The sequence below is a fragment of the Acomys russatus genome, chromosome 4 (assembly GCF_903995435.1).
Source record: "Acomys russatus chromosome 4, mAcoRus1.1, whole genome shotgun sequence".
NCBI classification, from domain to species: Eukaryota; Metazoa; Chordata; class Mammalia; order Rodentia; family Muridae; genus Acomys; species Acomys russatus.
Genome location: NC_067140.1, coordinates 48,954,591 through 48,980,169, shown reverse-complemented (window position 1 = coordinate 48,980,169; position 25,579 = coordinate 48,954,591). Strand labels below are relative to the sequence as shown.

Sequence of the window (25,579 nt, the reverse complement as noted above, 5' to 3'; positions counted from 1 at the left end):
AGACTGAGTGTACTCATCGGAATTTTCCCTAGTATCAGTAGATTTAACAATTAATGAGCTTTTGAATATTGGGGAACAGTCAATGATTAATAATTGTTTCTGAGACTCAGTAAGATATGGGGTAAATGTTTTGGAGATCATATCTTTATTAATGGCATCTATTATCATATATCTTAGATTCTGGCCATTTATATCATCCACATACTATAAGGTTCTTATTGAAACAGTAAGAAAAATAGCTTTATGGTCAAAATGAAGCTCTTCCACTGAGTGTCTCTGATGTTATACCAGTCTTTAAAATAAAGTCATTTTACCTGAAATGACAAGCAACAAAAATGTTATTGTTAGGTCTGTATGTTAACTAGAAATGTATGTAAAATTCATGCTAATGTATTAGCATTTACCCAATCAAGAAGCCTTATTTTAAGCGCTTTAAGTATGTATCTGCTTATGTACATTTGTATAACTTTCTATTTTTTAATTTTTTGAGAGACTTTTCCAATATTCTACAATGGTGGGTGCCGTGGTCTGCTTAATTCAGTGGGTATTTCAGAGGGCTCAGCAGGAGTGTGCCGTGAGGCTCACGTTCTTTAAGGAGTAACTGACCGTGAGTGAGAATGTACCTCACCACGGACGCTCTCCTCCTCTCCACCTTGTTCCTGCTGGGAGAGAATGATCTTTGGTTTGTGACATCACAGTCTATGACTGAGGAGTTGGCTGATATCAGACGTGATTATACCCTTTCAGAGGAGCTAGGTGCAGAAGAGATGCAAGCACAGTCATTTCCAGTCACACCACTGAGACACCAGGGAGATCTGTGGCAGAAGCTGAATTAGGGAAAGAAAAAATCCTTTCACAGCTTCTGTCACTTTTCAGCATCGACTATGAAGGATAAAAGCACCACTTCACAGTTTACCTACCTAATAATTTGAAACATCATGGGGGTGTAAACTTCATGTTACCTAATTTCACAGATGAGGATGAAATGGGAAAGAAGGAAATTCTATTAAGCAAGCAGATATTAGTGGAGCAGAGTGAAAAAAGAAAGACTCAGGGGCAGCCAGTATAACTAAAGACACCAATGCTACTCAAAGACTTGAGAAAAGCTGTCAGTATACCCTAAATGGGAAGGACAAGGCCTCTCGATGAGAGAGTTCCAAGCATATATTCTGAAGTGAAGCCCAGGGTAATCAGTATGTGACATTCAAACTAGTATAGCAATATGAGCGTGAGAAGAGGCCTAGTTAACACCCATCTAAGAAAACAAGAATTTATGAAGAGAGCATCTCCTTCATTACGAAAAATACTATGTTCTATAAAGTCCTCCAACATGAATTTGCGAAGATACAATAAAAATAACTCAGGAATTATAAGTCAGAGTTCAACAAAGGAAATAAAGACAAAAGCTCCTCTTACAAACATATATACATATATATATATATTATATACACACACACATATGGACCATCTTCCCTATTTTTATCACCTTGTCTGTAACTACAGCTAGCTTCAAAGGACAAGGCAGACAGAAAATTCCTCTACAGACACAGGTGTGGTTTCCTTTTAGACTAATAGAGCAATTGCCCCAACTAAAAATCCTAGTCATCCATGACAGTCTCCTAGGTTCAGAACACACACAAATATCCCATCCAAGCAATAACATCTCCGCACATGACTACAAGGCAAGCTCATCTTTTATGGTTATACCTTCTGCTTGAGATAACAGAACATGAGAAGACTGTGAAAGCATTTAACTGCTCCTAAGGACTGACTAAATTACACTGTATTATTGAAGAGTTGTTGGACAATCCTGACATCCTCTACTTGTCACATAACATGAAATATTAGTCAAATAATCCAAGAGTCCAGATCAATCAGAAGACGCTCTGAAGGCCTTGTCATACCATGCCATGCTGTTGTTGTAATCGACCACGTGGGCCTTCCTACTTATCACTGTAGACACATGACATCGAATTCTGAGCTCTTGAAAGAGCGAAGCAAGAGGTGATGTCCAGTTCAGTTACTCCAACGTAAACCTTGAACTTTCTGGAACAAGAATCCAAAGAAGCTGGCTGGTGCACAGTTAAAGTTTTAGTTTGAATCAGGGCACCCCTCTAACAATCGCTCATCTCTTGCATACTATCACAAGGGCAGTTTTCTAGCTGTAGTAATTTTGGGGGAACTTGTAATACCTACAGAAAAGCCATCATGCCTAAAAACTTCCTAAGCACTTTGACACTGCTTCTGCTATAGCACTTTGTTGGGTATCACTGAAAGTGTATGTTTGTCTCGTCTATGAAACTGCATTATTCATGGCTGATTGTCATAAGAATAATTTAATGATCATATTCACTGCTTATTTTCAAGTATGTTCAGACCTAGTTAATCAGTGGATGTGCTCAATGAGCATACTATATTCTGCTACAATCTCAAGAATGGGCAGAAGAACAGTGGTCCTAACTACACTTCAGCCCTTCGCTGGTAACAGGACAAATAGTTCAATCATAGCGAGGTCTCAGTGTGATGCCTTTCAGAGTACATGTCCTGAAATAAAAGCTATGTAGATGTAGAAGTCATACCCATTAAGGAAGTCATGATATTAGCAAATGAAAAATTAACATAGCATATTTGTCCCTTATATTTCTGTTCTACTTGACATATGGAAATCACATTTTTCCACCCTATGTTGAGATCCAGAACATCAATAGTCCCAAAGATTTCGTTTGGTTTTGTTGTTTAAAAGGTGATTACAGGAAAGTGTGGGCAAACAGTTTGCACAGAAACTGAAGAAATAGAGCTACAGAGAAGGCTGAGCACCTGCTGCTCTTCCAGAGGACCAGGGTTCCATATCCAGCATCCACGTGGTGGATTACAACTCTCTGCCCTCTCCTGGGGATCCTGCCCTCTCCTGGCCTCCTACGGCACCAGGAGCAAATGCAGTGCACAGACACAAATGCAGGCAAAATATGCATACATATAAAATGAAGTGAAATAAAACAAAATACAGAAACTGAAGAGATAGTAAAATCAGCTATCGGATGGTGAGAGCAGAAAAAAATGACAGCCTCAAAATCTTATATTTCTTTTCCTTTTCCCTTTAACATTTAGACTTTGCTCAAGTACCTAAGTCAAATCTTTCTGAGTTTGTGAGCCACAGCATCACAAGAACCTCAGGATTTCACGTCAGTTAAGTCTATTCCAACAATGGTGGTTTCTGTGTAAGTAAGGGCAGTGGCAAAGCCCTGTGCTGTGATGAAACTGAAGGCAAGCAAAAGCTGGTATTGCTACAGAACTCATCCCTGGGTGCTGGGGTAGAATCAGCTGCAGTAAAGAAGTGATTGGATATGTGGTCTTCACCAAGTCTGTAGTTTGATGTCTGTATACACAGCTCAAGATTTTGAGTTTTGTCATACTGTATTTTAGCAGTTACATTCAAGAAAGATCTTAGATCAAACGTAAATAGGGAAAGCATACAAAACTACATCTTCTGCAATAGAAAAGCTATAGTCTACTATTGGTTTTTGGGGTTTTTTTGTTGTTGTTGTTTAGTTTGGTTTGGTTTGGTTTGGTTTTTTTGTTTGTTTGTTTACCATCTCTCCCCTGTTCTTTCTGGGTACTTCCCAGAGTATATACATTGTAATTGTTCTGCCATCTAGAGGATTCACAAAGGTACTCTCTATTGTATATGGTTTTTATTCCAAATAGATATTGCCTAAGACTAGTGGACACTTCCTCATATGAGTCCTCTGAATCATTATTATTTTCCAGCCTAAGAGGACACAGCCTGCAAACCAGCACTGTCAGATGGTTATTCTGTTGCCTCAACAATGATCAAGCAACCAAAACCTAGGATTCAAATGATTACAAGTTTATTTTAGATAGCTATAATTTGGGCTGGGTTAAATACGCTTGAAGTAAATAAAATAAACAAAAATCTCAGTAAGTTATAGTCAAGCATAGAAATGAAACAGTGAGCTTTTGCCATAAAATGTTTCAGAATACAGTATGAGAAATCAAGAGAGAATGGTTGGAAATTCTGATAAGCAACACCCTTCCAAATACTCTTTCCTTAACATTTTGCCAGTCATTTTATCGTGGGCTCTGTAACTTTCCTAACTATGAAGGTAGTAAGACCAAGCCTGAGCACTTAAACCTGAGCGTCACTGTAACTAAATATTGTAGCACATTATAGTAGATAAAATTAACTTTAAACAGACGTGGGGGGTGGGGGTAATTCCCGTACATAGGAAGCAGAGTCAGCCAGGGCTACATAGTGAGTTCTTGCCTATGCACAGTATCCTGTGTTTGAACCCCAGTATCTGCCGCTAGCCCATCAGCAAGGAACGGTGGTCCACACCTGTAAGCCCAGCACAAAGGATATACAAATGGGAAGATAAGAAGTTCAAGGTTACTCTTGGTTGTAAAACCCAAACCCTTGCGCTATATGAAATATTGTCCAAAAAAAACAGAAATCTGACCTCGCAGGGGAAAGAGCATTCTACATTGGCCTACTACGATGTGACACTGTGCTCATCTCTGCCCCGGCTTCTCCAGCACTACTCCATCCACTAAGGAGTTGTCATCATGTCAAAGATAGTTTCCCTGGCCAAGGAGACGGTTCAGTCAGTAAAGTGCTTGCTGGAAAAACTTAATTCAATCCCTACACCCACATTAACATTTTTTTTTAAATGCCTGACATGATGGCACTCGCCTGTGAGACACTGAGGGGGCAACAGAGGACAATCCCTGGGGCTTATTGGCTAGACAGCCTAGTTTAATTGGTGAGCTCCAGCCCACTGAGAGAACCTTTCTCAAAATAAAGCAGTGGACACCCAGGTAACAACACTCCTGAGATCCTAGACACACCTGAGATCCTAGACACTCCTGAGATCCTAGACACACCTGAGATCCTAGACACTCCTGAGATCCTAGACACTCCTGAGATCCTAGACACTCCTGAGATCCTAGACACACCTGAGATCCTAGACACTCCTGAGATCCTAGACACTCCTGAGATCCTAGACACTCCTGAGATCCTAGACACTCCTGAGATCCTAGACACACCTGAGATCCTAGACACACCTGAGATCCTAGACACTCCTGAGATCCTAGACACTCCGGAGGTTTAAGAAGCTGGAGGATCAGGACATGCAGCTCGTGCTAGATCTTAGTCAGCTACAGGCTGACATCAGACCCCATCTCAAAAAACAAAACAAAAGTCACATCCATGTCTGAATAGTTACAGGTAGTTAGTGGTATCTAGTGGGGATGATGTTCATGAGGCCACTCTTCCCTGAGGATCTATGGGTAGTTAGTGACTGCTGAGTCAGGGGAAACATTTTCTTTAGAGATATAGCCGCTTGTAAAGTGTTGCTCTAAATAACCCTTCACCCTTGCTCCTCTTAGCAACACTAATTAAACCCCTTAGGACACACACACACACACACACACACACACACACACACACACACACACACACACAAGAAAAGAAATGAAAGAATACAGGAAGGAAGGAAGGAGGGAGGGAGGGAAGGAAGAAAGTAAGGGAGGAAGGAAGGAAGAAAGGGAGGGAGGGAAGAAGAAAACTCATGAAAGTATAAAGGAGACTAATTAGAAAAAGCAATCAGTGAGAGAAGGGGGACAGGAGAAGATAATGGGGGTGGTGAATACAATCAAAATACATTTATATGTATATATGAAAATACCAAATAAAGTCCATTATTAAATCAATATGTATTCATAAAAATATCTATGTTCATGGTCACAACAGTACCAGCTGTTTATGACATGGCTAATACTCTACTGAAAAAATAACTGTGGGCTCAGGTGAGTTCTCAGGAGAACAAAGTAGAAAGCATCCATCTGTTCCCTCTTGGCACTCAGAAAACCCACCTTCTACCCTTTTAAGAAACAACTTGAACAGAGACACCACAGCTTCAACTCAAGGGAGCACAAAAGCTCAACAATGGGCATAAGACCAGGAGTTTCCTTCAGGAAACAGCGCTGCGGATGTCCTGAAAGGTGACCATTGCCTGAGCCACCTCCACCTGATCCACACTTTCAAGCATGTGAAGACAAAATCCTCCATTGCTCATCACCTCCTCCCTTAGACACCACGCATCACAACACAGTCCAGCGTGCACATCCTCATTGTCTGTTAGGAGGCCAGGTCAGCATGCTTAGCTTTCAAATTGCTCATCCTACCTCAGGGCCACAAGGAGCACAGCTGACACCCTCTCTCTCTTTTGGGGCATTTTGAAACTATGGCATGCTTACTTGTCTCCTCAGAGACGCTCTATATCCATGTCTGCGAAACTTTGAGTTTTGAAAGTCTTTGCCAACTTCTACCAAGATTTACTCCTAAATCCTCGTGTGTACCACATTTCCACGATGGGATCCTGAGGCCACTTAGTCCTCTCTGTAACACATGCACATTCATATTAGAAAGGAGTCTTTCAAACCCACTATTCCGATTTGAAACTATAAAGAGGCCAATGAAGGAGGCCATTGTGAAGAGGTGACACTCGTGTACCGGCAGGATTTCCTGAGCTCCCTCTGAGCATGCTCCTACTGTGGCCTAGGATAAATCTAACATAGGCATAGGACTCTCAGTGGCCTGTTTTAAAAAAAACAAAAGAGCATTTTTTAAAGTGGAAACGAAACCTATACTGGATAAATTAGTTTGAAAAAAAATGGAACTCTGAAAAGAAAAACATAATTGGTCATACCAGCAATACAAATATTTGAGAGGTCAAGGCAAAAGAATTACTTCAAGTTCTAGTGTAGCCTAGACTGCATAGTGAATTCCAGTCCAGCCTGGGCTACAAAGTAAAACTGTCTCAGAAAATAAAATAAAACAAAACTATGTGATTATATGCATGGATGTATATATGTGCTTACAGAATTTTTATAGCTCACAACAAAGGATAAAACTACACAGGACTCAAGTTCAAATGGGTGTCTGCTGCCATATAAAAACTGCACCGTCTGTGAAGCTACAAAGAAAAAAAAATCTTCTTTGAGCATCTTATCGCCCACAACCACCTGCATGGCCCTGGGTTAAACAGCAACCTATATAAATGTCAGTTCTCCAATCTAAACAAATGAACATTTAGGCAAAAAGATGGCTAAGATTGTGTATGAGATGAATACTCTGTGACTCTTTGAAGAATGAGGGAAGAGGTACCAAAGGCTCAAAACACATGGACTTCACACAACAAAAGCATCCTGACCCCCTCAGAGATCTCAGAGGGCACAGGCAGGAAGGAGCAGCCACTCAGTGCTCAAGAGGACCAGCTTATGCACTGGCACATCTTTCATCTGCTATTTCTTCTGCCTACTTAACAGAAGAGCAGGGGAGATACAAGAGGCCAAAGAGTGGTACCAAAAGATTCCATTCAGAGCAATTGCTTCTCTAGCTATGAACCCACCATATGATGATGCTTCTTAACTCTCTATTCTCTAGTTTTCAAAACTAAATTCAACTCAGTTTTTCACTATGATCCCAAACTCCAAAGAAAAACAAGCATAAGGATGAAAATGAAGATGTAGGCTTCCTACCTGAATCAATGCTGCTTTTCAAAATAATCTCACAGTAAACTAGTGTGGCTCACAGCAGCCAGGGGGAGCAAAGATGAGGTAGACAGCAATAAACATGTTCAGCTAAAATGCATTTAAGCTACAGCAGCAGCAAATTCTTATTTAGAAGCTATCGTGTTTAGCTGACAGGCACCCGCACTCCCACACAGATTGGATTTCATATTGTTCTGTTAACAGCATAACTTCCAAGATCATTCCATTGAGAATGCCTTAACTTAATGAGCCTAAACTAAGACAGCCTGCACTAAGTGGTTTCCCCATACCTGTGACATCACTTACAGAAGGATGTTCTCATGTGGCTCCACACAGCCACACTCCAGAGGTAATATCATGCAACAACCTCTGGCTACAGGCAGCAGGAGCACACACTGAATATTTAACATATGGAGAAGAACTCCTAGGAGAAGCACCCTGAGAGTACACAAAGCACAAACGGTCATGGGGAAGTCTGAACATCACAACAGGTAGTCAAGAAACCTATGGGCTGGAGAGATTGATGGCTCAGCAGTAAGAGCACCAGCTGCTCTTCCAGAGAACCCAGGTTCGGTTCCTAGCACCTATGTGGAAGTATGTACCCATCTGTGACTCCAATTTCAAAGAATCTGGTGCCCTTTTCTGGCCTCCATGGACACTAGGCATATACATAGTACTCAGATCTAGCTCATCTTAAAAAAAAAAAAAAAATGGCATGATGGGGCTGGAGAGATGGCTCAGAAGTTGAGAGCACTGCCTGCTCTTCCAAAGGTTCCCAGAAACCACATGATGGCTCACAACCATCTACAATGAGATCGTGTGCCCTCTTCGGGCCTGTAGTCATTACATGCAGGCAGAACGCTGTATACATAAAAAATAAATAAATCTTTAAAAACAAATGACAGGATGAAAGCCTTCAATCAAAAGGATTCCAACAACCTAGAGTTCAGAAATGCTTTGAAAATCAGTACCTTCTCATCTAAAAAGGGAACCAGGCATGATGGAGCACATTTAATGCCAGGACGCAGAAGGGGCAGGAGGATACTACATAGTGAGTGTCAGGACTACCAGGGCTACACCAAGAGAGCCTTTCTCAAAAAACACCAAGAGAAGAGGGAAAAAAAAAAAAAAAAGGAACCAAGCTGGAAGCTACTGTGGCCACCTGTAGCCACAGAGAGCTTGGGTGCAGCTACACACACTGTAGCTGCACACTGTCAGGCCTTGGCAGCACCTGTAGCCACAGAGAGCTTGGGTGCAGCTACACACATTGTAGCTGCACACTGTCAGGCCTTGGCAGCACCTGTAGCCACAGAGAGCTTGGGTGCAGCTACACACATTGTAGCTGCACACTGTCAGGCCTTGGCAGCACCTGTAGTCTCAGAGAGCTTGGGTGCAGCTACACACATTGTAGCTGCACACTGTCAGGCCTTGGCAGCAACGCCTCTTAAGCATCTCTCAAAATTGCCAGGGGGAGATAATTGAGTATGAAAGCTAAGAAGCAATGTGAAAAACAGTAAGAAAGGTGGCATCTTATCAATTTTCCAAAAAAAAAATAGGAAGCAGATGAATTTCGCTTGACTTTTGGCATGCATGGCTTATAACACATAATTATCTTTTTGCTTGAGTTAATAATTACCAGCAGTGAAGGAAAATTCATTTTGTATTGAAGCTCCAGAATGCCTCTGTCATAATAATCCAAGTCAAGGCTGAAATAAATCCACATTTCCCAGATTTTTCACTTTAAATGAAACAAATAGTGAGAAATAATAATTTCTGGCTGGTAAGATGGCTCAGTGTTTATATAAAGAGCTTAATCTTTATAAAAATTTGCAATGAATCGTGACAGTATGAATAATCTTGCATAACAAATTAACTGCATAGAGTTGCAAATTGCTACATTGTGATGTTTGTCTCCACGATGGAAATGCTATGGGAGTTAGGTTTGTGACACACCTGGGCTTCCTTGGCCTGCTACTGTTCAGAGAATTGTAGACATTTTGGTCTAGAAAGAGAAGACTCCTCAGAGATAACTGATTCTCTGGTTATTTCTTGAGTTCCTATTATTGAACATTTCCTGAAAATTCAGAGTACCCAGCCTTTCTGTTCTCAAAAAGTTGTTTAGTGTTTTCAAATGCTACTTACTATTGTAAGCTGAGCCATTTCCTCAGCCCCCGTGGTGGTCTTTTTAAAGGCAATAAGGACAGGAGTATGGCCTTAATCTTTGTTGGAGGAGGGGTGTCACTAGGGGTGGGCTTTAAGGTTTTAAAAGCCTCCCCCTTTCCTCTGCCATGTTCCCCCTCATAATGATAAGAGAGATCAGGCCTCTGAAAGTGTAAACAAGCTTCAGTTAAATGGGCTGTTTGTTTGTTTGTCTGTTTGTTTTTTAGTAAGAGTTGCCTTGGTCAAGGAGTCTCATCACAACAATAGAACAGTGACTAAGACCAGCAGGTATTGTAGCCAGGCAGAGCAATTGAAAAGAAGGTGCTGGGTGTTGATGACTAAGTAGACATCTGTCAACCTGAAGATTATCTGGAATATAAACCAACTCTAAAAATACTTGTTAATTTTCTCTTACTAGAAATAGAAACAATCTAAATAAAATAGCACTCAACCTGAAAAAGAACTTAAAGACTGTGCAGTCACAGCCATTGATTCTGTGACATTGCTCAGGGGACTGGGACAAGAAAGAAGCACAATTGCCAAAAATGGTGAGAGTGAAAACAATAGCTGGTTTAGAGGAAAAAATGTACCAAGAAATCCGAGTACTGTTTTGGTGACTTTACTTTATCAGGGCATAATCTAGGAAAAGGAACAGATCAAAGTGGGTGAAAGCTGGGTATGTCAGGATATAATGATAAACGCACAAGCTTAGGGCTGGCACAACAGTTCAGGAAGTAAAGCTATTTTGCCACCAGGTCTGAAGGCCTGAGTTTAGCCCTGGGATTCAGACGGTGTAAGGAGAAAATCGACTCCAAGTTGTTCTCTGGCCTCCACATGCTCATGGGTGTGCACACCCCAGTGGCACATAATAAATTAGTAGATATCATAAAAACATTTTTAGAGGCTTGAGACATGGCTCAGGGCTTAGGAGCACTGGCTGCTCTAGCACAGGACCTGGGTTCAGTTCCCAGCACCTACATGGATGCTCACAACCATCTGGAACTCCATTTCCAGGGCATCTGACACCTTTTTCTGGCCTCTGCAGGTACTTCATGTATGTGGCGCACATACCTGCATGCAGGCAAAACACCAATACACATAAAATACCAATAAAGTAAACCTTTTTAAAGTCTGTATTACAGACTTCAATATAACAGTAGCAGTGTTGAGCAAACTAGACAGCACTTCTGTAAATAAATGAAGATAAAACTAAAAACAGGTTCCAAACAAACCTCTCTGTTGAGACATAAACTGTCTATTAGACCATTAGTGACCATTAAGAACAAAATGTAAACAGATCCAACAGGTACACCTTAATAACCCATGAAATACTAGAGGATAAAGTCAAGCAGAAGGCATTCAGATTAGGTCTCAATTTATGGTATTTAAGGTACTGAATCTGTAAAAAAAAAAAAGAAGGAAGGAAGAAGAAAAGAAAAACTTATAGAAACTTGAGCCTTAGTTAGCCCTGACCAACCTCCTAATAGTTTTCAAGATCACTTTTTTTTTAAGGGAATTAAGAAAAACAAAACAAATCAAAAGGCAAGGACAAAAAGAACAGAAGTGCCGAGGAGCAGACCTGAAATCTCCAGACTGGCTACCTGGTGAAACTGCTGGGTGACTTAAGATGACCAAGCCACACATGATCCACAAAAATATGCACATACTTGCATGGAAGAGTAAAAAAGGACAGGCTTTAGCAAAGAGGAAATAATTCTATTTAATTTAAAAAAAAAAAAAGTGCCAGGAGGTGGCGGCACACGTTTTTAAATCCCAACACTTGGGAGACAGAGGCAGGTGGATCACGGTGAGTTTGAGGCCAGCCTGGTCTACAAAGTGAGTCCAGGACAGCCAAGGCTACACAGAGAAACCCTGTCTCAAAAAATTTAATTTAATTTAATTTAATTTAAAAAACAAAACTTGTGAAGCACTAAATAAAGCTGAAAAGGCCCGTGATGGTAACCTGAAGGGAGGAACAAAGAACCAATGGAAATATTGGGAGCAGAGGTGCAAAAGGAAGCAGTGAAGAAACTCACAGACATCTACAGGATCCCTAAGCAAATAGGAACCAAAAGGTCACAAAGACAAAGAAGAGAAAAGGAAATGAGGTCCACTAAACACAGTTTCAGGGCAAGGAAGCAAAGGCTGATTGTGATGGAGCAAAGGATGCAGCTGGACCAGCAAACACTCAGGAACCTGCATCACAGCAGCAGAAAACAAGTGACTCTGGGGACCAGCAGTGTTGCAAACAAGTTCTAAGTCTTCAGCTGCTCTTGTCTTCTGGGGTTTAAAAGAGGAAATCAGATGGGGCCTGCTTCTGTACTCCGATATAAGAAAAGTTGTTTTGTCATTGAGCTAACTTTAAAGTTAAATGTCTACTTCTCCTTGTTTTGTTTTTTCAGATTACCCACACACCAACAGATGCCTTACTAAACTGCCTTTGCAAGATGAAACTGTTTTAGTAGAAACTACATGCTATGTAAAAAGGCAGGGGCGGGGAGGATCGGGTGAGACCATTCACTCCACTGCTCGGTGGAAAGAATGGCTCGAGGTTTAGGAGCGCAAGCTACTAGCATGACTATCTTCTTTTCCCTTTCAGTCTAAATTGATGACACGGAGTGGAGAAACCAAATATCATTAAATCTATAACTGCTCTCCAACAATTTCTACAGTTGCACTGAAAAAGATATGTAAAGGCTTCAAGTGAAAATACACATATAAATAACTCTATGGCCAAATCACATCATTTTCCTATTTTCACTAAAATAACAGAGCTGACACACTCCCACCTATTTATTTTCTTCCACATTTATCTTCAGTCTTACCCTGGGTATTGTGCTCACACTGTCAACACATACAAATTCTGGCAATCAGTGACATCTTAAAGGGCACAGACAGTGCAAATTCTTAAAAATATTGCTCAGGGTTAGAAGAACACTGTTTAAAACAAGAGCTAGTGGCCTGCTGATCTGGTTTCAGTTCTGACAGAAAGAGCAACACCTGCAGACCCACAGTCCTGCCAAAAGGAGCACCAGGTAGAACAAACCACACACCATCCCACGTAGATACTTCAAGCCATAGCTAGTACCTGTGTACATAAGATGGTGAGTTCTACAGGAGTCTTCTCTAGGGGGCCTTGTAAAATTTAAAAATGGAGAATATATACATAGACAATTTAAAGAATAATTACTTTATTCATCATTATTAAACTTACTCTTAAGTAATAAACTTATTGAACCAGGGTAGGCGTCATCTAGGCAAGCAGAATACTGTAAACACCACAGGAGTGTCCAGGCCCACACACCTGGTGCCGCCTCTCCCTAACTAGCCATTGCCCCTCTTGTCCCCTCCTAAACAATACAGTTAAACTTTTCTTGGGTCTGATGTTTTGAGATACAGTCTCACTATGTGGCCTAGACTAGCCTTGTACTGGTGACCCACCTACCTCAGGCGCCCAGGCACTGGATGACAGCCGATCACCAGCACACCTGGGCTCCGTGTTTAACAAGAACCACACTGAGACCGCCCATACGTATGCACCGTTTCTTTTGCTCTACATGATGTCTGAGAGGGTCACTCTCTTTGTCACTGAGAGGGTCACTCTCTTTGTGCATTCCTTTCACTACTAGTCAATAGGTGAGTCGCTTCCATTTGAAAGACTCCTGAGCAATTCATCAATATAGTCCATGCACCTATACTGGAACTTTCTGGCAAGTCATCAAGGGGAGAACTGCTGGATCTTTAACTTCCCGGGAAAACAGAGTGAATAGATCAACATAAGCAAACACCAAACGAGTGAGACAGAAACTTAGTCCTTAGTTACCAGTCCTCACAGGTTAACAGCTGTACTAGGAAGTCCTCCTTAGAGATCATCCATAAACACTCCTCCCTCAAAGCCTTTGTACTTGCTGGCTTTGCTGGGAACACTCTTCTGGATATAGCTAGTTTATTCCTCACCTTCCTCAGGACTTTAGACAAATGGTATCTTCTCAGTGAGAACTTCTCTGGCCACTCTATAAAGCCGCAACAGTCCTTTCCCACTGATTCCTAGCCCAAGCAATTGCCATGATTTAGCATATTAACTTATTTTTAAAAGAACAGTACTAAAAATCAGAAGCGCTTTAAGGAGCAGAGACTGTGTATCTGGAGGATACTCTTCATATTTTATGACCAGAGAATGAACTATAACCAACAAGCTGCTCGGCGACATGCATGACAAGGCAGGCGGCTGTTCTCAGTACCATGCTGCAGCAGGAAGCCTATACATCAACAGCGAGTGGAGGAGAGACACAAGAACACAGCAAAGACATGACAACTGAAATCTCCCAAGACAGAGATAATCAACCCCTGAGAAAAAAAGCAGTAAGCAGGCTACCAAAAAAATAAGAGAGGATTGAACCACGTGCCTGCCTTTAAATTATCTAAATAAGATGCTAAAAGAAATAACCAAAATCATAAGCCAATGTGTGTGTCTGCTGGGCTAGACTAGAATTTCAATTGAATTCAAGCAGTATCTCTTGAATTGAATTCATGCAGTATCTCTTGTGGCCAGATACTCTTCAAATAATTAACAAACAACTGGCTGCATTAAACCCACATTCAGAATAGAAGCTAACTTAATTGCATTAGTTCAATTTTTTTCTCCAAGATCGTGTAGTCAAGTAGCTGATAAGAATTAACTAGCCATTTTCCCTCTATTTTCTTCCTCCTATCTTGAATAAAAAGTATGGAACTATAATTGCCCAAAGTGCAGGTAACAAACGAAAGTACTTAGCTGAGAGCTGACCAGTAAAATTTCTTAGGGTTTGAGTTCCTGACCAGTGAGAGTAGAATGCATTTGCACACCAGCACCTAAAGGATTTGTGCAATATGCAGCACCAGTTCCCAGCACCAGACTCAATAGTGTGCTTCTCGCTCACAACTTAATATCCTGAGAATTATTTCCTTCTCAGAACAGGTTTGTCAATTATTACTCTTATTCTAGTGCAGGCATTCAAAGCTATAGGCACAGGCCAGCAGGAGAACTCGGAGTGTAAGGGTGCTTGCTGCCAAGCATGACAACTAAGTTCTGTCCCTAAGACCCGCATGACGGAATGAGAAAGCCAACTCCTGCAGGTGTTCCTCAGACCTCCACATGCATGTCACGGCACAAGTGCACACAGGCATTCACACACCCACACACGCAATAGAACATTTGAATGCAATTTCAAAGGTAACAAAATGTCTGTGCAGTCTTCCCAGCGCTAAGCAGCAAGCACCAACTAGAACACACACCTGCAGAGCTCAGCAGGACACTGAAGTCCGTCCCTCGCTGGCATTCTCCACTCTCACCATCAGCTTCCTTTTCAGTATCTTGATATCGATCCCAGTTGGAGACGATCTTTCTTCTAGAAAAATGTCTTTGCTCATCATGCTCTTCTCCACAGGTCTCTGAATCACTGTTGTCTTCCACCTGCAATCAGTAGAGGCAAATCAATAGGCAGGCAATGGAATCCCGACTCGAGAAGTCTTCACAGTAAAATAACAGTGCATAGGTATGACACTAAGTGACTTTGTAAACAAGACTGGGATCCTAAGTAATATTTCCAGAGACCCTCACTATATCAGAGCATTATCTCAGCGTGACTTTCCAATAAGTAATGGAAAGGAAATCGGGTACATTCTGCCTGAACTACTCCCACAGAAACGGCTGTTTCATCTAGTATAAATAACTGAGGCTATAGGGTTATCAAGACTTTAGAACCAGAACCTGGCAAGATGGCTCAGAGGTGGGAGGATAAATGGCACTTGATACACAGGCCTGAGACACGAGTTCCATCCCTGAATCCCACATAAAGGTGGAAGGGGAAATCAACAAGTTATTCTCTGGCCTCTATATGTGGGTGTGTGTACCATGGCCCACCATACACACACACACACACACACACACACACACACACACACACACACACACACACACACACACGGGTAGGGGGAGAGGGAGGAAGGGAGGGGTTGTGGGAAGGGAAAAGGTGTGAGTATCAGTACACAGTGAGGTCAGGGGTTGACTCTCTCCCTTGCTGTGGGCTTTAGGGATTGGACTCAGGTCATCAAGCTTGTGTGGTAAAAGCTTTTACCCACCAAGCTTTCTCAATGGCTCGCAATTTACCTTAATAAAATTAAGTCATCATTTTCTAAGTATACTATAGGATTTCTTACAACCTACAGTCTCAGCATGCTTTCTTCTGATGCCCAAGAATGCCTCTGAGTTGCATTCTCATTAAAAAACATTTGTGAGGTACGTTATGATGAATAATATGAACATTATGTGAGAGCAATAATAATAATAAATATAATAGGGTTGGAAAAATGGCTCAGTGGTTAAGAGCACTGCCTGCTGTTCCAAAGACTTGGGTTCAAATCCCAATACCCACATGGCAGTTCATAATCATCTATAACTCCAGTTCCAAGGGACGCAACACAGCATATGGTAGCAGAAGAGAGAAGAGAAATAAATTAAGCAGACTTAATGGGCTGGGGTGTGTCAGCAGCAGAAGGTCCCAGGTCCCATCCCCAGTGCATCAACCCTACCCTGCATAGAAGCTCTTACAGTCTCATTGGTTCACTCACAGTGTAAGGTTGGGAACATATCTGTACTCTGATCCAAACAGTCTAGCCAAAGGAAATACTCATCATGAGAACAGCTGAAGGAATGCAGAGGAGCATACACAATGCTAGACATTTGATAATGTCATTAAGAATATTTACTGTTGGGTGCATTGATACGGTGTCCAAAAGATTACAATATCTTTATCAAGGAAACAAAATTAGTGAAATATACTCAAGCCAACCATTTATACACAAGAGCTACATGTGAACTTGTAATTCCAACATCACCATGAATTGGACGTAGCCTAGACTAGAGTAAGACTTGTGGACAGGTGATGGATTTGTGGAGATGAAGAGTCAGTTTTGTTTAAGGGTATGCCTCATGGTGGGCTCACCATGCTCCTCTGGATGGCCACCCTATCAGGAGTGCATGGCAGCACTGATTGGGGGAGAGAACCAGGGAAGTGGGGGAGGATCTGGCAGGCGTAAGGGTCAAAATCAAGAGATGAATATGATCAAATACATTATGTGGAATTCTCAAAGAATCAAAGGTGTTTTTGTTGTCATTTGGTTTGGTTTGGTTTGGTTTGGTTTGGTTTGGTTTGGTTTGGTTTGGTTTTGGTTTTTTGACACAGGGTTTCTTCTCTGTGTAGCCTTGGCTGTCCTGGACTCACTTTGTAGACCAGGCTGGCCTCGAACTCACAGCAATTCGCCTAATTTGCCTGCCTCTGCCTCCCAAGTGCTGGGATTAAAGGCATGCGCCTGGTAAATTGAAGTATTTTTTAAACACTTTACTAAAACAGAAACAGGATATTTGCATTGTAGAAAATGATGAAGACAAAAACTAAGATAAATTTTAAAACCCACATTTGGGATCTTAGTATAGTATACACAAAGACCTACATTTAAAATCCTCAGTACCACTTAGGAAAAGAAAACGTCCTTCTCATCACTGCAAATATAGTTTTTATTTCCTCAGAAGAAGAGATGAGATGAGAGCCACACCCAAGCTTTAAAAATCCATGGCTGGGGCTGAGCCCTCAAATTTCTATCTAACTATCCCAGAGCCTAGGCTTGGAAACTTCTAGCGTCCATACAAACTAATCTTCTGTAAACCCAGACTTTGAAGGCTTCGGCTTTCAGCCTCCATCTGCTAACCTAGGCTTAGAATGTTTATAGCCTTTGAGATTTACCGCTGAATAAGCTCACTCTTTTCAGTTCTTTCTGAACTCTCACTGGCTGGTTCAACTCAGCTGCTGTTGCTCAAAACTCCTCTCCAAGATGACTGATTAAACTGGCTTCTCACTGAATTGCTCTGCTTTTTAAAAAACTGACTCAGAGGCTGGAGAGATGGCTAAGTGGTTAAGAGCAGCCACCTGCTCTTCTAGAGGTCCTGAGTTTAATTCCCAGTAACCACATGGTGGCTCACAACCATCTATAATGTGATCTGATGCCCTCTTCTGGCTTGCAGATGTACATGCAGACAGAACACTGTATACATAAAAAATAAATAAATCTTTTTTTTAAAAAACTGAAAAAACTGCCTCTGAACTCCACGAACTGAACTGCATGAGCTCAACTACACTCAATTGAACTGCACCAAACTGCACTGAACTGGAATGCACTCTCAAACTCTACTGTACTGTCTCCAAATGGTATTCCTGCACTGTACTCTCCTCCATCCTCTCTTGTATTCTACTCTGTGCTGCTCTTAAGTAGCCCCTCTTTCCTGTCTGTTCTCATGAGAGTTGAGCATATCCTATCTCTGACTCATTCTGTCAAATCTTTCTGATTTCTCTTTGTCTGTCCCAGCACTAGGGAAGTCAGAGGCAGGCGTATCGCTGTGACTTCGAAGCCAGCATGGTCCACAAAGTGAGTCCAAAATAGCCAAGGCTACACAGAGAAACCCTGTCTCAAAAAAACAATCAATCAATCAATCTTTGTCCCTCAATTAGACATTAGTGTTTGGGATTAAAGGTATCAGTATTCCAGCCAGAGGGATTAAAGGTGTGTCCTAAAGGCGTGTCTATACTGCAACCAGAGAATACAGACCTAGGTCTTTGGATGTGATCCCTTGCCAGAGCAGCCATGTTGCTGGATTAAGATTCCTCGACTCATCACCGAGAGAGTAGTATAACACATATTCCTAGTTCATTCCTCGGTTATATTTATACATTTTATTTCTGGTAACCAATTTTATCAAGCCAGCGTGCTCTACCTCCCCATTTCAATACATTTTGTTTTCTATACATGCACACACTATTGGAAGGGTTGGCTCTGTTCTGCTTCTGAGAGAATCTTATACAGTTTGAGTTCTCAAATTTGTAGGCTCAGCCTCCCAATTGCTGGCATCACAGGCATGTCCCACCACACCCAGGTCAGACTACTTCTAGCCCCACCCCTCCAAAACAAATTTCTTTACAGCTTGTTTCTCACAGCAAGTCCCCAGTGTGTTCTATGTGTTCTATGTTTCCATGTCCTACATCATTGGAAGCCAGCACAAGTACTCTTTATAATATGTCAGTTTATTGACAAGGCCAGGCCAGGGAGCATGCAGAAGAGTCCATCTTCATATTCTGGCTTCTTCCCTGTTTTTCTTAAATTACTTATAGATTTGTTTTTAATTTCCAACATTACTAATGCTCAATCAAATATGTCTTGACTAAAATACACCATACACAGTCCCCTGAACACTGTTACAGTCCCTCAGTTGGCAGACAGATGGACACCCTTGCACAACTAACAGTGTACTAACAGAAGGGTAGAGTGGCAGGCCTAACCAACCCAGAGTACAGCTGTGTCTTCATTTCTATTTTGGACATTTCTGTAATGTTACTTTGGTCATCAACCATTCTGACAACAAAATTCATGTTAATCAATAATTCTCACCTTAATGAAACTGCATAAAGTTTCCCAAAAGGATGGACTAAATTTGCCATTCAAGATCTCTTTCAGCCCTCAAATATCATAAGCTTCATTATAAAAGAAAATGTCCATTTATATTAAAATCTAGAGATTACAAGTGTGGCCTGAAGCCTAGAGGCTGCCATCTCTGTAAAATTCTGAAGATCCAAAGATGCTGGCTAACTCAAGTTATTTAGAAAGTAAAATCTGCTACATAAGTGACTAATACCAGGGTCTGAGGGGGAATTTGGGAGCTAAAACTCTAACTAAAACTAAGCAAGGTTTAGCATGGGAAGACCCAATATTCTCTTATTGTCCCATTGAGTAAGTTCAGAGAAGCTTCTCCAGTTAGCCTGAAATCTCTACGCAGCTAAAGCACATGACAAAGTGTGTACTAAGCAAGATAATGATTCTGATGTAAAATGCAGCAAACACCTGAGAGACTGTTTCTGCAATAAAACAGACACTGAAGCAAAAGTCTGGAGATCTGGAAATTACCACTGCAATTACCACTATTCAATAGTCATTGAGTGTTCATAACAGGCTGGCCTCCTGCAGATGAACGACTCCCTAATCTCAAATTAGAGGTGTCACCAAACAAGTTCTCATTGCTCCTACCCAAATGCAAGGGCCAGAGGAGACCCCAGCAGAGGAGAGTAGAAAGAAGAAATAAACCACCTTTGCAAGTGAGAACACTGGCAAACATGGTATTACATAAACAAGGTGTTGTTTTTATATGGGCATCATTTCAAAGCTAAACTGGTAATTTTCACTTTAATACAATGTACCTGGATGCCAGTCACTGGTTGCAGTGTTCATAAAGTAACAGAAACCCAATTAGTTGACTTATAATCAACGTACAACAGAGCTATTATCCTGCCCAATGGCAATACAAACAACAACAAAAATCCACTAGAACACACGGAGGGCCTCAGCTGACATGAGTGCTGTTTTACATGCATTTCTAGTAATAGGCAAGAGGCAATTTGACTTCACCTCCTCTACAGAATGGAGATGAAGAAAATCCTTCAATGGACAACTACGGAGGGTAGACAATCTAAAACTCTCCATCAACTGGGTGTGGTGGTACATGCCTTCAATCCCAGCAACTCAGGAACAAAGAAGTCTAATCAAATTTCCACCAATACAGAATGGCATGGCAACTCTTTTATTCTCAGAATAGTAGAACCAGCAGTTCTTTGTACACTAACACACAAACACAACCAGGAGACCAGAATTTGTCAAGGTCTCTGCCACTTTTAAACAGGCTCACTTGCTGCCCAACATCTGGTAATATGCCCTCTTTTCTATCTTAGACCCACACAGAATTATCCTTAAGGTTTCCAGTGAAAGTCTCAAGGTAATTCAGACTCCTAATATGTGCCCCCAAATTTTTCCAGCCATCACCCATTAACCCAGTTCAATGGCCTCTTCTATCTTTTAAAATTATTGTTACAACAGCACCTGCTCCTGAAATAAAAATCTACTTGGAGAGACTGCAGAGATGGCACTTACTGCTCTTCCAGAGGATCCAGGCGTGGTTCCTCTGACCGAGGTTTGGCTTCCAGTGTCCACAGGCAGCTCTACCTGTAACTCCATGGAATTCAAGGTCCTCTTGTGGCCTCTGTGAGCGCCTGCATATGTATGTATGGTACACCACATAGTGTATGTACCACATATACACTCAGGCATATGCAAATACTTATAAAATAAGAAATAAATAAATCTTTAAAAAGAAAATCCATTTGGAGTCAAGACAAGCAATAGTGGTGTGTGTGTGTGTGTGTGTGTGTGTGTGTGTGTGTGTGTGTGTGTGTAATACCAATGCTTAAGAGGCAAAACTAGCCAACCCTGGGTACATAGTAAGAGACCTTGCAAAAACAAATAGAAACACCAGGGCCTAGTGGAAGACTCCTGTGGTCTCTGTCTCAAAATTAGAAGTAAAAAGAGCTTAGGGTATAGCTCAGGGACAGAACACTTACCTGGCATGTGAGAGACCCTGAGTATAATACCAGGACCAGAAAAAGAAAAGGAAGGAAGGAAGAAGAAAGGAAGGAAGGAAGAAAGGAGGGAGGAAGGGAAGGAAGGAAGGAAGGAAGGAAGGAAGGAAGGAAAGGAAGGAAGGAAGAAAGGAGGGAGGAAGGGAAGGAAGGAAGGAAGGAGGGAGGGAGGGAGGGAGGGAAGGAAGGAAGGAAGGAAGGAAGGAAGGAAGGAAGGAAAGGAAGGAGCAGAAGAGGAAAGGTGGAAATGGAAATGAAACTTTTTTTTCACCAGACCTTCCATGGCAAAGTCTCAACAACTAGGAGCTTAAAACAGAAATGCTTGCCCACAGTTGTATGGAGTGAGCATCTAAAAGGCAGGTGCTGGCTAGATTTTGAGAGGTTTTAGGGGAGCAGTGGCTCCATGGCTTCTGCCAGTTGCCAGTAAACCCTGGCCTTCGTTGGTTGATAGACATATCCTATTCTCTCTCTCATTCTCTCTCTCTCTCTCTCTCTCTCTCTCTCTCTCTCTCTCTCTCTCTCTCTCTCTCTCTCACACACACACACACACACACACACACACACACACAAGGTACATGTGCTTTCATACATACGTGTGCATACATACATGTGTCCCATCCTCTTTTAAGAAAACTAGTCATGATAAAGTCCATTTTAGTTTATTACCTCATTTTTTTCTTACTATATCTATAAAAACCTATTCTTAAAGAAGGCCCCACACTCACATAGCCACTATCCATAAAAATCATGTTACACTAACCAACGAGATAAGTCTACAGAAGGCACTTATGGCCTATCTTCAAGCATCTCCTTCCTGCTCCTCCACTTTTTGGCACGTGCTTTCTCTATACTGTAGTCTATAGTCTTGTAAGTTCCCCTTCTCCCTTTCATGCCACACTTCAATCAAAAGTATCTCCATGATATTTGTGGCTATGCTACAGGTATAACCTGAGTCTTTTATAAAATATTTCTTGTTTTGTTTTGCTTTTTCCAGACAGGGTTTCTCTGTGTAGCCTTGACTATCCTGGACTCACTTTGTAGACCAGGCTGGCCTTGAACTCACAGCAATCTACCTGCCTCTGCCTCCCGAGTGCTGAGATTAAAGGCATGCACCACCACGCCTAGCCCTATAAAATATTTCTAAAAGAGGTTTTGATCCAGCTAGCAAACTTCATGAAGCCTGTAGCTCTGTTGGCTAAACACTAGTGTCTTTGTGTACTTGTATGGATGCACATTAGGGATGAGGTTTGTAATAAACGTTTAGAAGTCCTTCCTCCTCCGGCAATTGTCAGTTCTGTTTTAAAACAATATCAGTTTTGCAAAAGACAAAAGGTTTGCTCTTAAACCAGTATGGTGTGGCGTGATATCACGTGATATGGTGTGGTGGTGCAAGCTTACACTCAGGAAGCCAGGACAAGAGAGCTGCTTGAGTCCAAGGGTTCAAGGTCAACCTAGGCAACACAGTAAACCCCACATCTCAATTAATAATATTAATAATAATATAAAGTTTGTTTCTTTTTCACACTCAGAGTTCTGAGCCACTACTTTTCTAAAGTCTTTTCCCTATAAAACTTTTCCTACCTTAATTAAATCCACCTCCTTTCCAAATCCAACACTCAACGTACCTGTTGATAATTTAAAAAAGGCCTAAAAGGAGTGCTCAAGTCTCTCCGGAGAGATGGAACAAAGCAAAGCAGTCCTGCCATCTGTCATTCACCCACCCTGCTCAATACCACTGAGCAGCTCCCCTGAAGGCAGTGTCATCTCATCAGTGGCTCTGAAAGATCTATCACTTAAGAATCTTCACAGAACATCCCTGTTGCCATGTAACTGTCAGTTCTAGTAAGATGCCAATTACCAAGGTAAGTGGCTTCAGAAAGCCTAAATTTCAACAGTTTAAAAACTTGGTTCCCTGGCAACTTGCAAAATAAGAATCGCAATGTCTTCTTGCAGTTCTTGTCTGTGTTGATACACTTCAGTCAATGCACAAAACAGCTTCAACAAAGTATTATTGTTGAGACAGCGTCTCACTAGGTAACCCAGGCTGACCCCAAACTCCAGATCCTTCTGCCCCAGGCTTCTCAAGTGCTGGGCTTACAGATAAACACTGCCATGCAATGTTTAAATTTTTTAATTTATTTACTTTTTTTACGTGTTAGGGTTGAACCTCATGCTAGCTCAGTACCCTAATGCTGGGCTGTACTTACCACCTTATAGCTAGTTTCCTTTAGAGGCAGGCAGGGTTTCACTCAACGTAGGCAGCCTTGAACTTGTGATTCGCTGGCCTAAGCCCCCTGAGTGGTTAAGATTACCAACCTGCATCACCTGGCTTGGCTGGATTCTTAATTTTTTTTTTCAGTGTATTTGATTGGAGCTTCACTACTGGGTAATGTTGGGGGCAGGAGGAGTTGGGCGCTGTTGTTGAGACAGAATCTTGCTATGTTGCCTAGGCTGGCCTCAAACTTAACAGCAATTCTCCTGAGAGCTGGGATTATAAATATATGCCACCACGCCACACTTCCTTTTCTATTCTTAAAGGAGAATTTACTACTGGTGGCTTTACAAGTTTCTTCTACAATAAAAAGGCAAAATGGAAATTAGGCTAAAGCAATACTGTTTCTCTTAGAACGTCAATTTCCCATTAAATTCCCTTTATTTCCCGTTGGACTTTAGAAATGAAATGAGTCGAGGAGGGGCTTGTCCAAGGTCTTATAGGCAGAAACAGAATAAAATATCTTCACGTGCAAATATTTCTCTTCACTGAGGAAAAAAAAAGTCTCTATATGTGGTTGTTCATTCCTATAATCCCAACATTCAAAAACCTAGAAGAATCACTTCAAATTCAAGGTCAGGTTGGGTTGCACAGTAAGTTGAAGGTTAACCAGTGGCTATAGAGTGAGGCCTTCTAGCAATCATTGAAACAGCCAAGATTCAAGTCACTCATAGGAGAATTATCAAAAAAAAAAAAAAAAAAAAACCCACAGCAAACTAAAACAGAAGTCAACTGTTGGCAAGTTATAGAAGGGAAGGAGGGAGGGAGGCAGGCAGGCAAGCAAATAAAACAGATGTGAGCTACAGTTCACTCAGCCTATTCTTGCTACAGTTTAACTCCACAAGTGTGCTTAAGGTCTCTGACCTCACCAGCCCCTCAGGGCTCAGAGAGAGCCACAAGTCTTGCTGTCCTTCCCTGACACCTGCTCTGGCAAAGCTGTGTAACCGGATGTCCTTGGTATCTTTGTTGTTTTGTTTTGTTTCGAGACAGGGTTTCTCTGTGTAGCCTTGGCTGCCCTAGAATTCACTCAGTAGACCAGGCTGGACTCAGAGATCGTCTGCCCCTGTCTCCTGAGTGCTGAGATTAAAGGCATATGCCACCCCCGCCCAGCTGGATGTCTTCATGATTGGTCCACCACAGCGTTTGGATCCTTGATCAAATTATATTCATGTTCCCCTTGTGGCAAAAAGTCGTTAAGTGAAATTACTAACACCAAATTGCACAAAATTCAAATACAGTATCTACGTAACAGTTTCTCTCCTTTTGCTAAGGACTAACCTGCTGGCCTTCACATGCCAGTTGCCTCTCTTACTGAGCTCTGTCACACACTCCTTCAGCTGTCTTCTTAGACAAAGGTCACACTCAATCGAGGCAGCAAAGGCTGTTTCATTTGCCATTTCACAAAAAAGAAAATGGATCTGCCAGTATTCTCGTCTTGCAAGGGCCTAACTCATGTGGTGACAGCCATATACACACACTTACCAAATGAGGAAGCACATTGTTACTATTATGTGACGTCTCTGCTTAAAGGATTGGGCTTCTCAGCATGCGAAGCTCCTCTTCAGTTTCCCCTCCTTTGGTGGCAGGTGCATAAACACCTGTGTGTTCTGAGAGCTAGCTGCATTTGTTTTGTGTCAGGATCATTTCTTCAGCCAGAGCATCTACACGTGGCATTAATGAGAGAAAAAAGCAAGAGCTCACAGAACTCTTAGAAGTGGGCCCCAAAGCCCATAGAAATCAACAGCAACTGCTGCACAAGCCACAGAGAGTTCAAGTGCAACTATTTTGTAAGTCGACGGAAAGATGTTGTTTGTGTGAAGGCTCATGCACGCATTATTCAAGCTGACTTCTGCCACATGGGGCCTGGAGTTCAGAGGGTGCTTGCCTGACATACCCCTCTCCCCTTGCTCCTGAGCTTTAACTGAATGGCATCAAGGCTACACATTAGAACCACACCCTTTCCGTCCCTACTGGAGCCACAATAAAATAAATAATTGATAAATTAATTAATAAATAAACAAATAAGTAAGAAAAGGCACTTTTCTGTGGATTTCAAGAGACCATTTCTCCTACAACAGGACAG

The 25,579-nt window shown here is 41.7% G+C and overlaps 2 protein-coding genes across 2 annotated transcripts in view; one reads left to right on the top strand and one right to left on the bottom strand.

Moving 5' to 3' along the window:
- Chrm5 (cholinergic receptor muscarinic 5) overlaps positions 1-25,579 on the top strand; it is a 48,330-nt gene that overhangs the window by 2,737 nt on the left and 20,014 nt on the right. The window lies entirely within an intron of this gene.
- Aven (apoptosis and caspase activation inhibitor) overlaps positions 1-25,579 on the bottom strand; it is a 121,176-nt gene that overhangs the window by 94,922 nt on the left and 675 nt on the right. Inside the window, exon 2 of the mRNA XM_051144894.1 lies at positions 15,007-15,184. Within this exon, the coding sequence (XP_051000851.1) occupies positions 15,007-15,184 (178 nt within the window). The remainder of the gene's footprint in view (positions 1-15,006; positions 15,185-25,579) is intronic.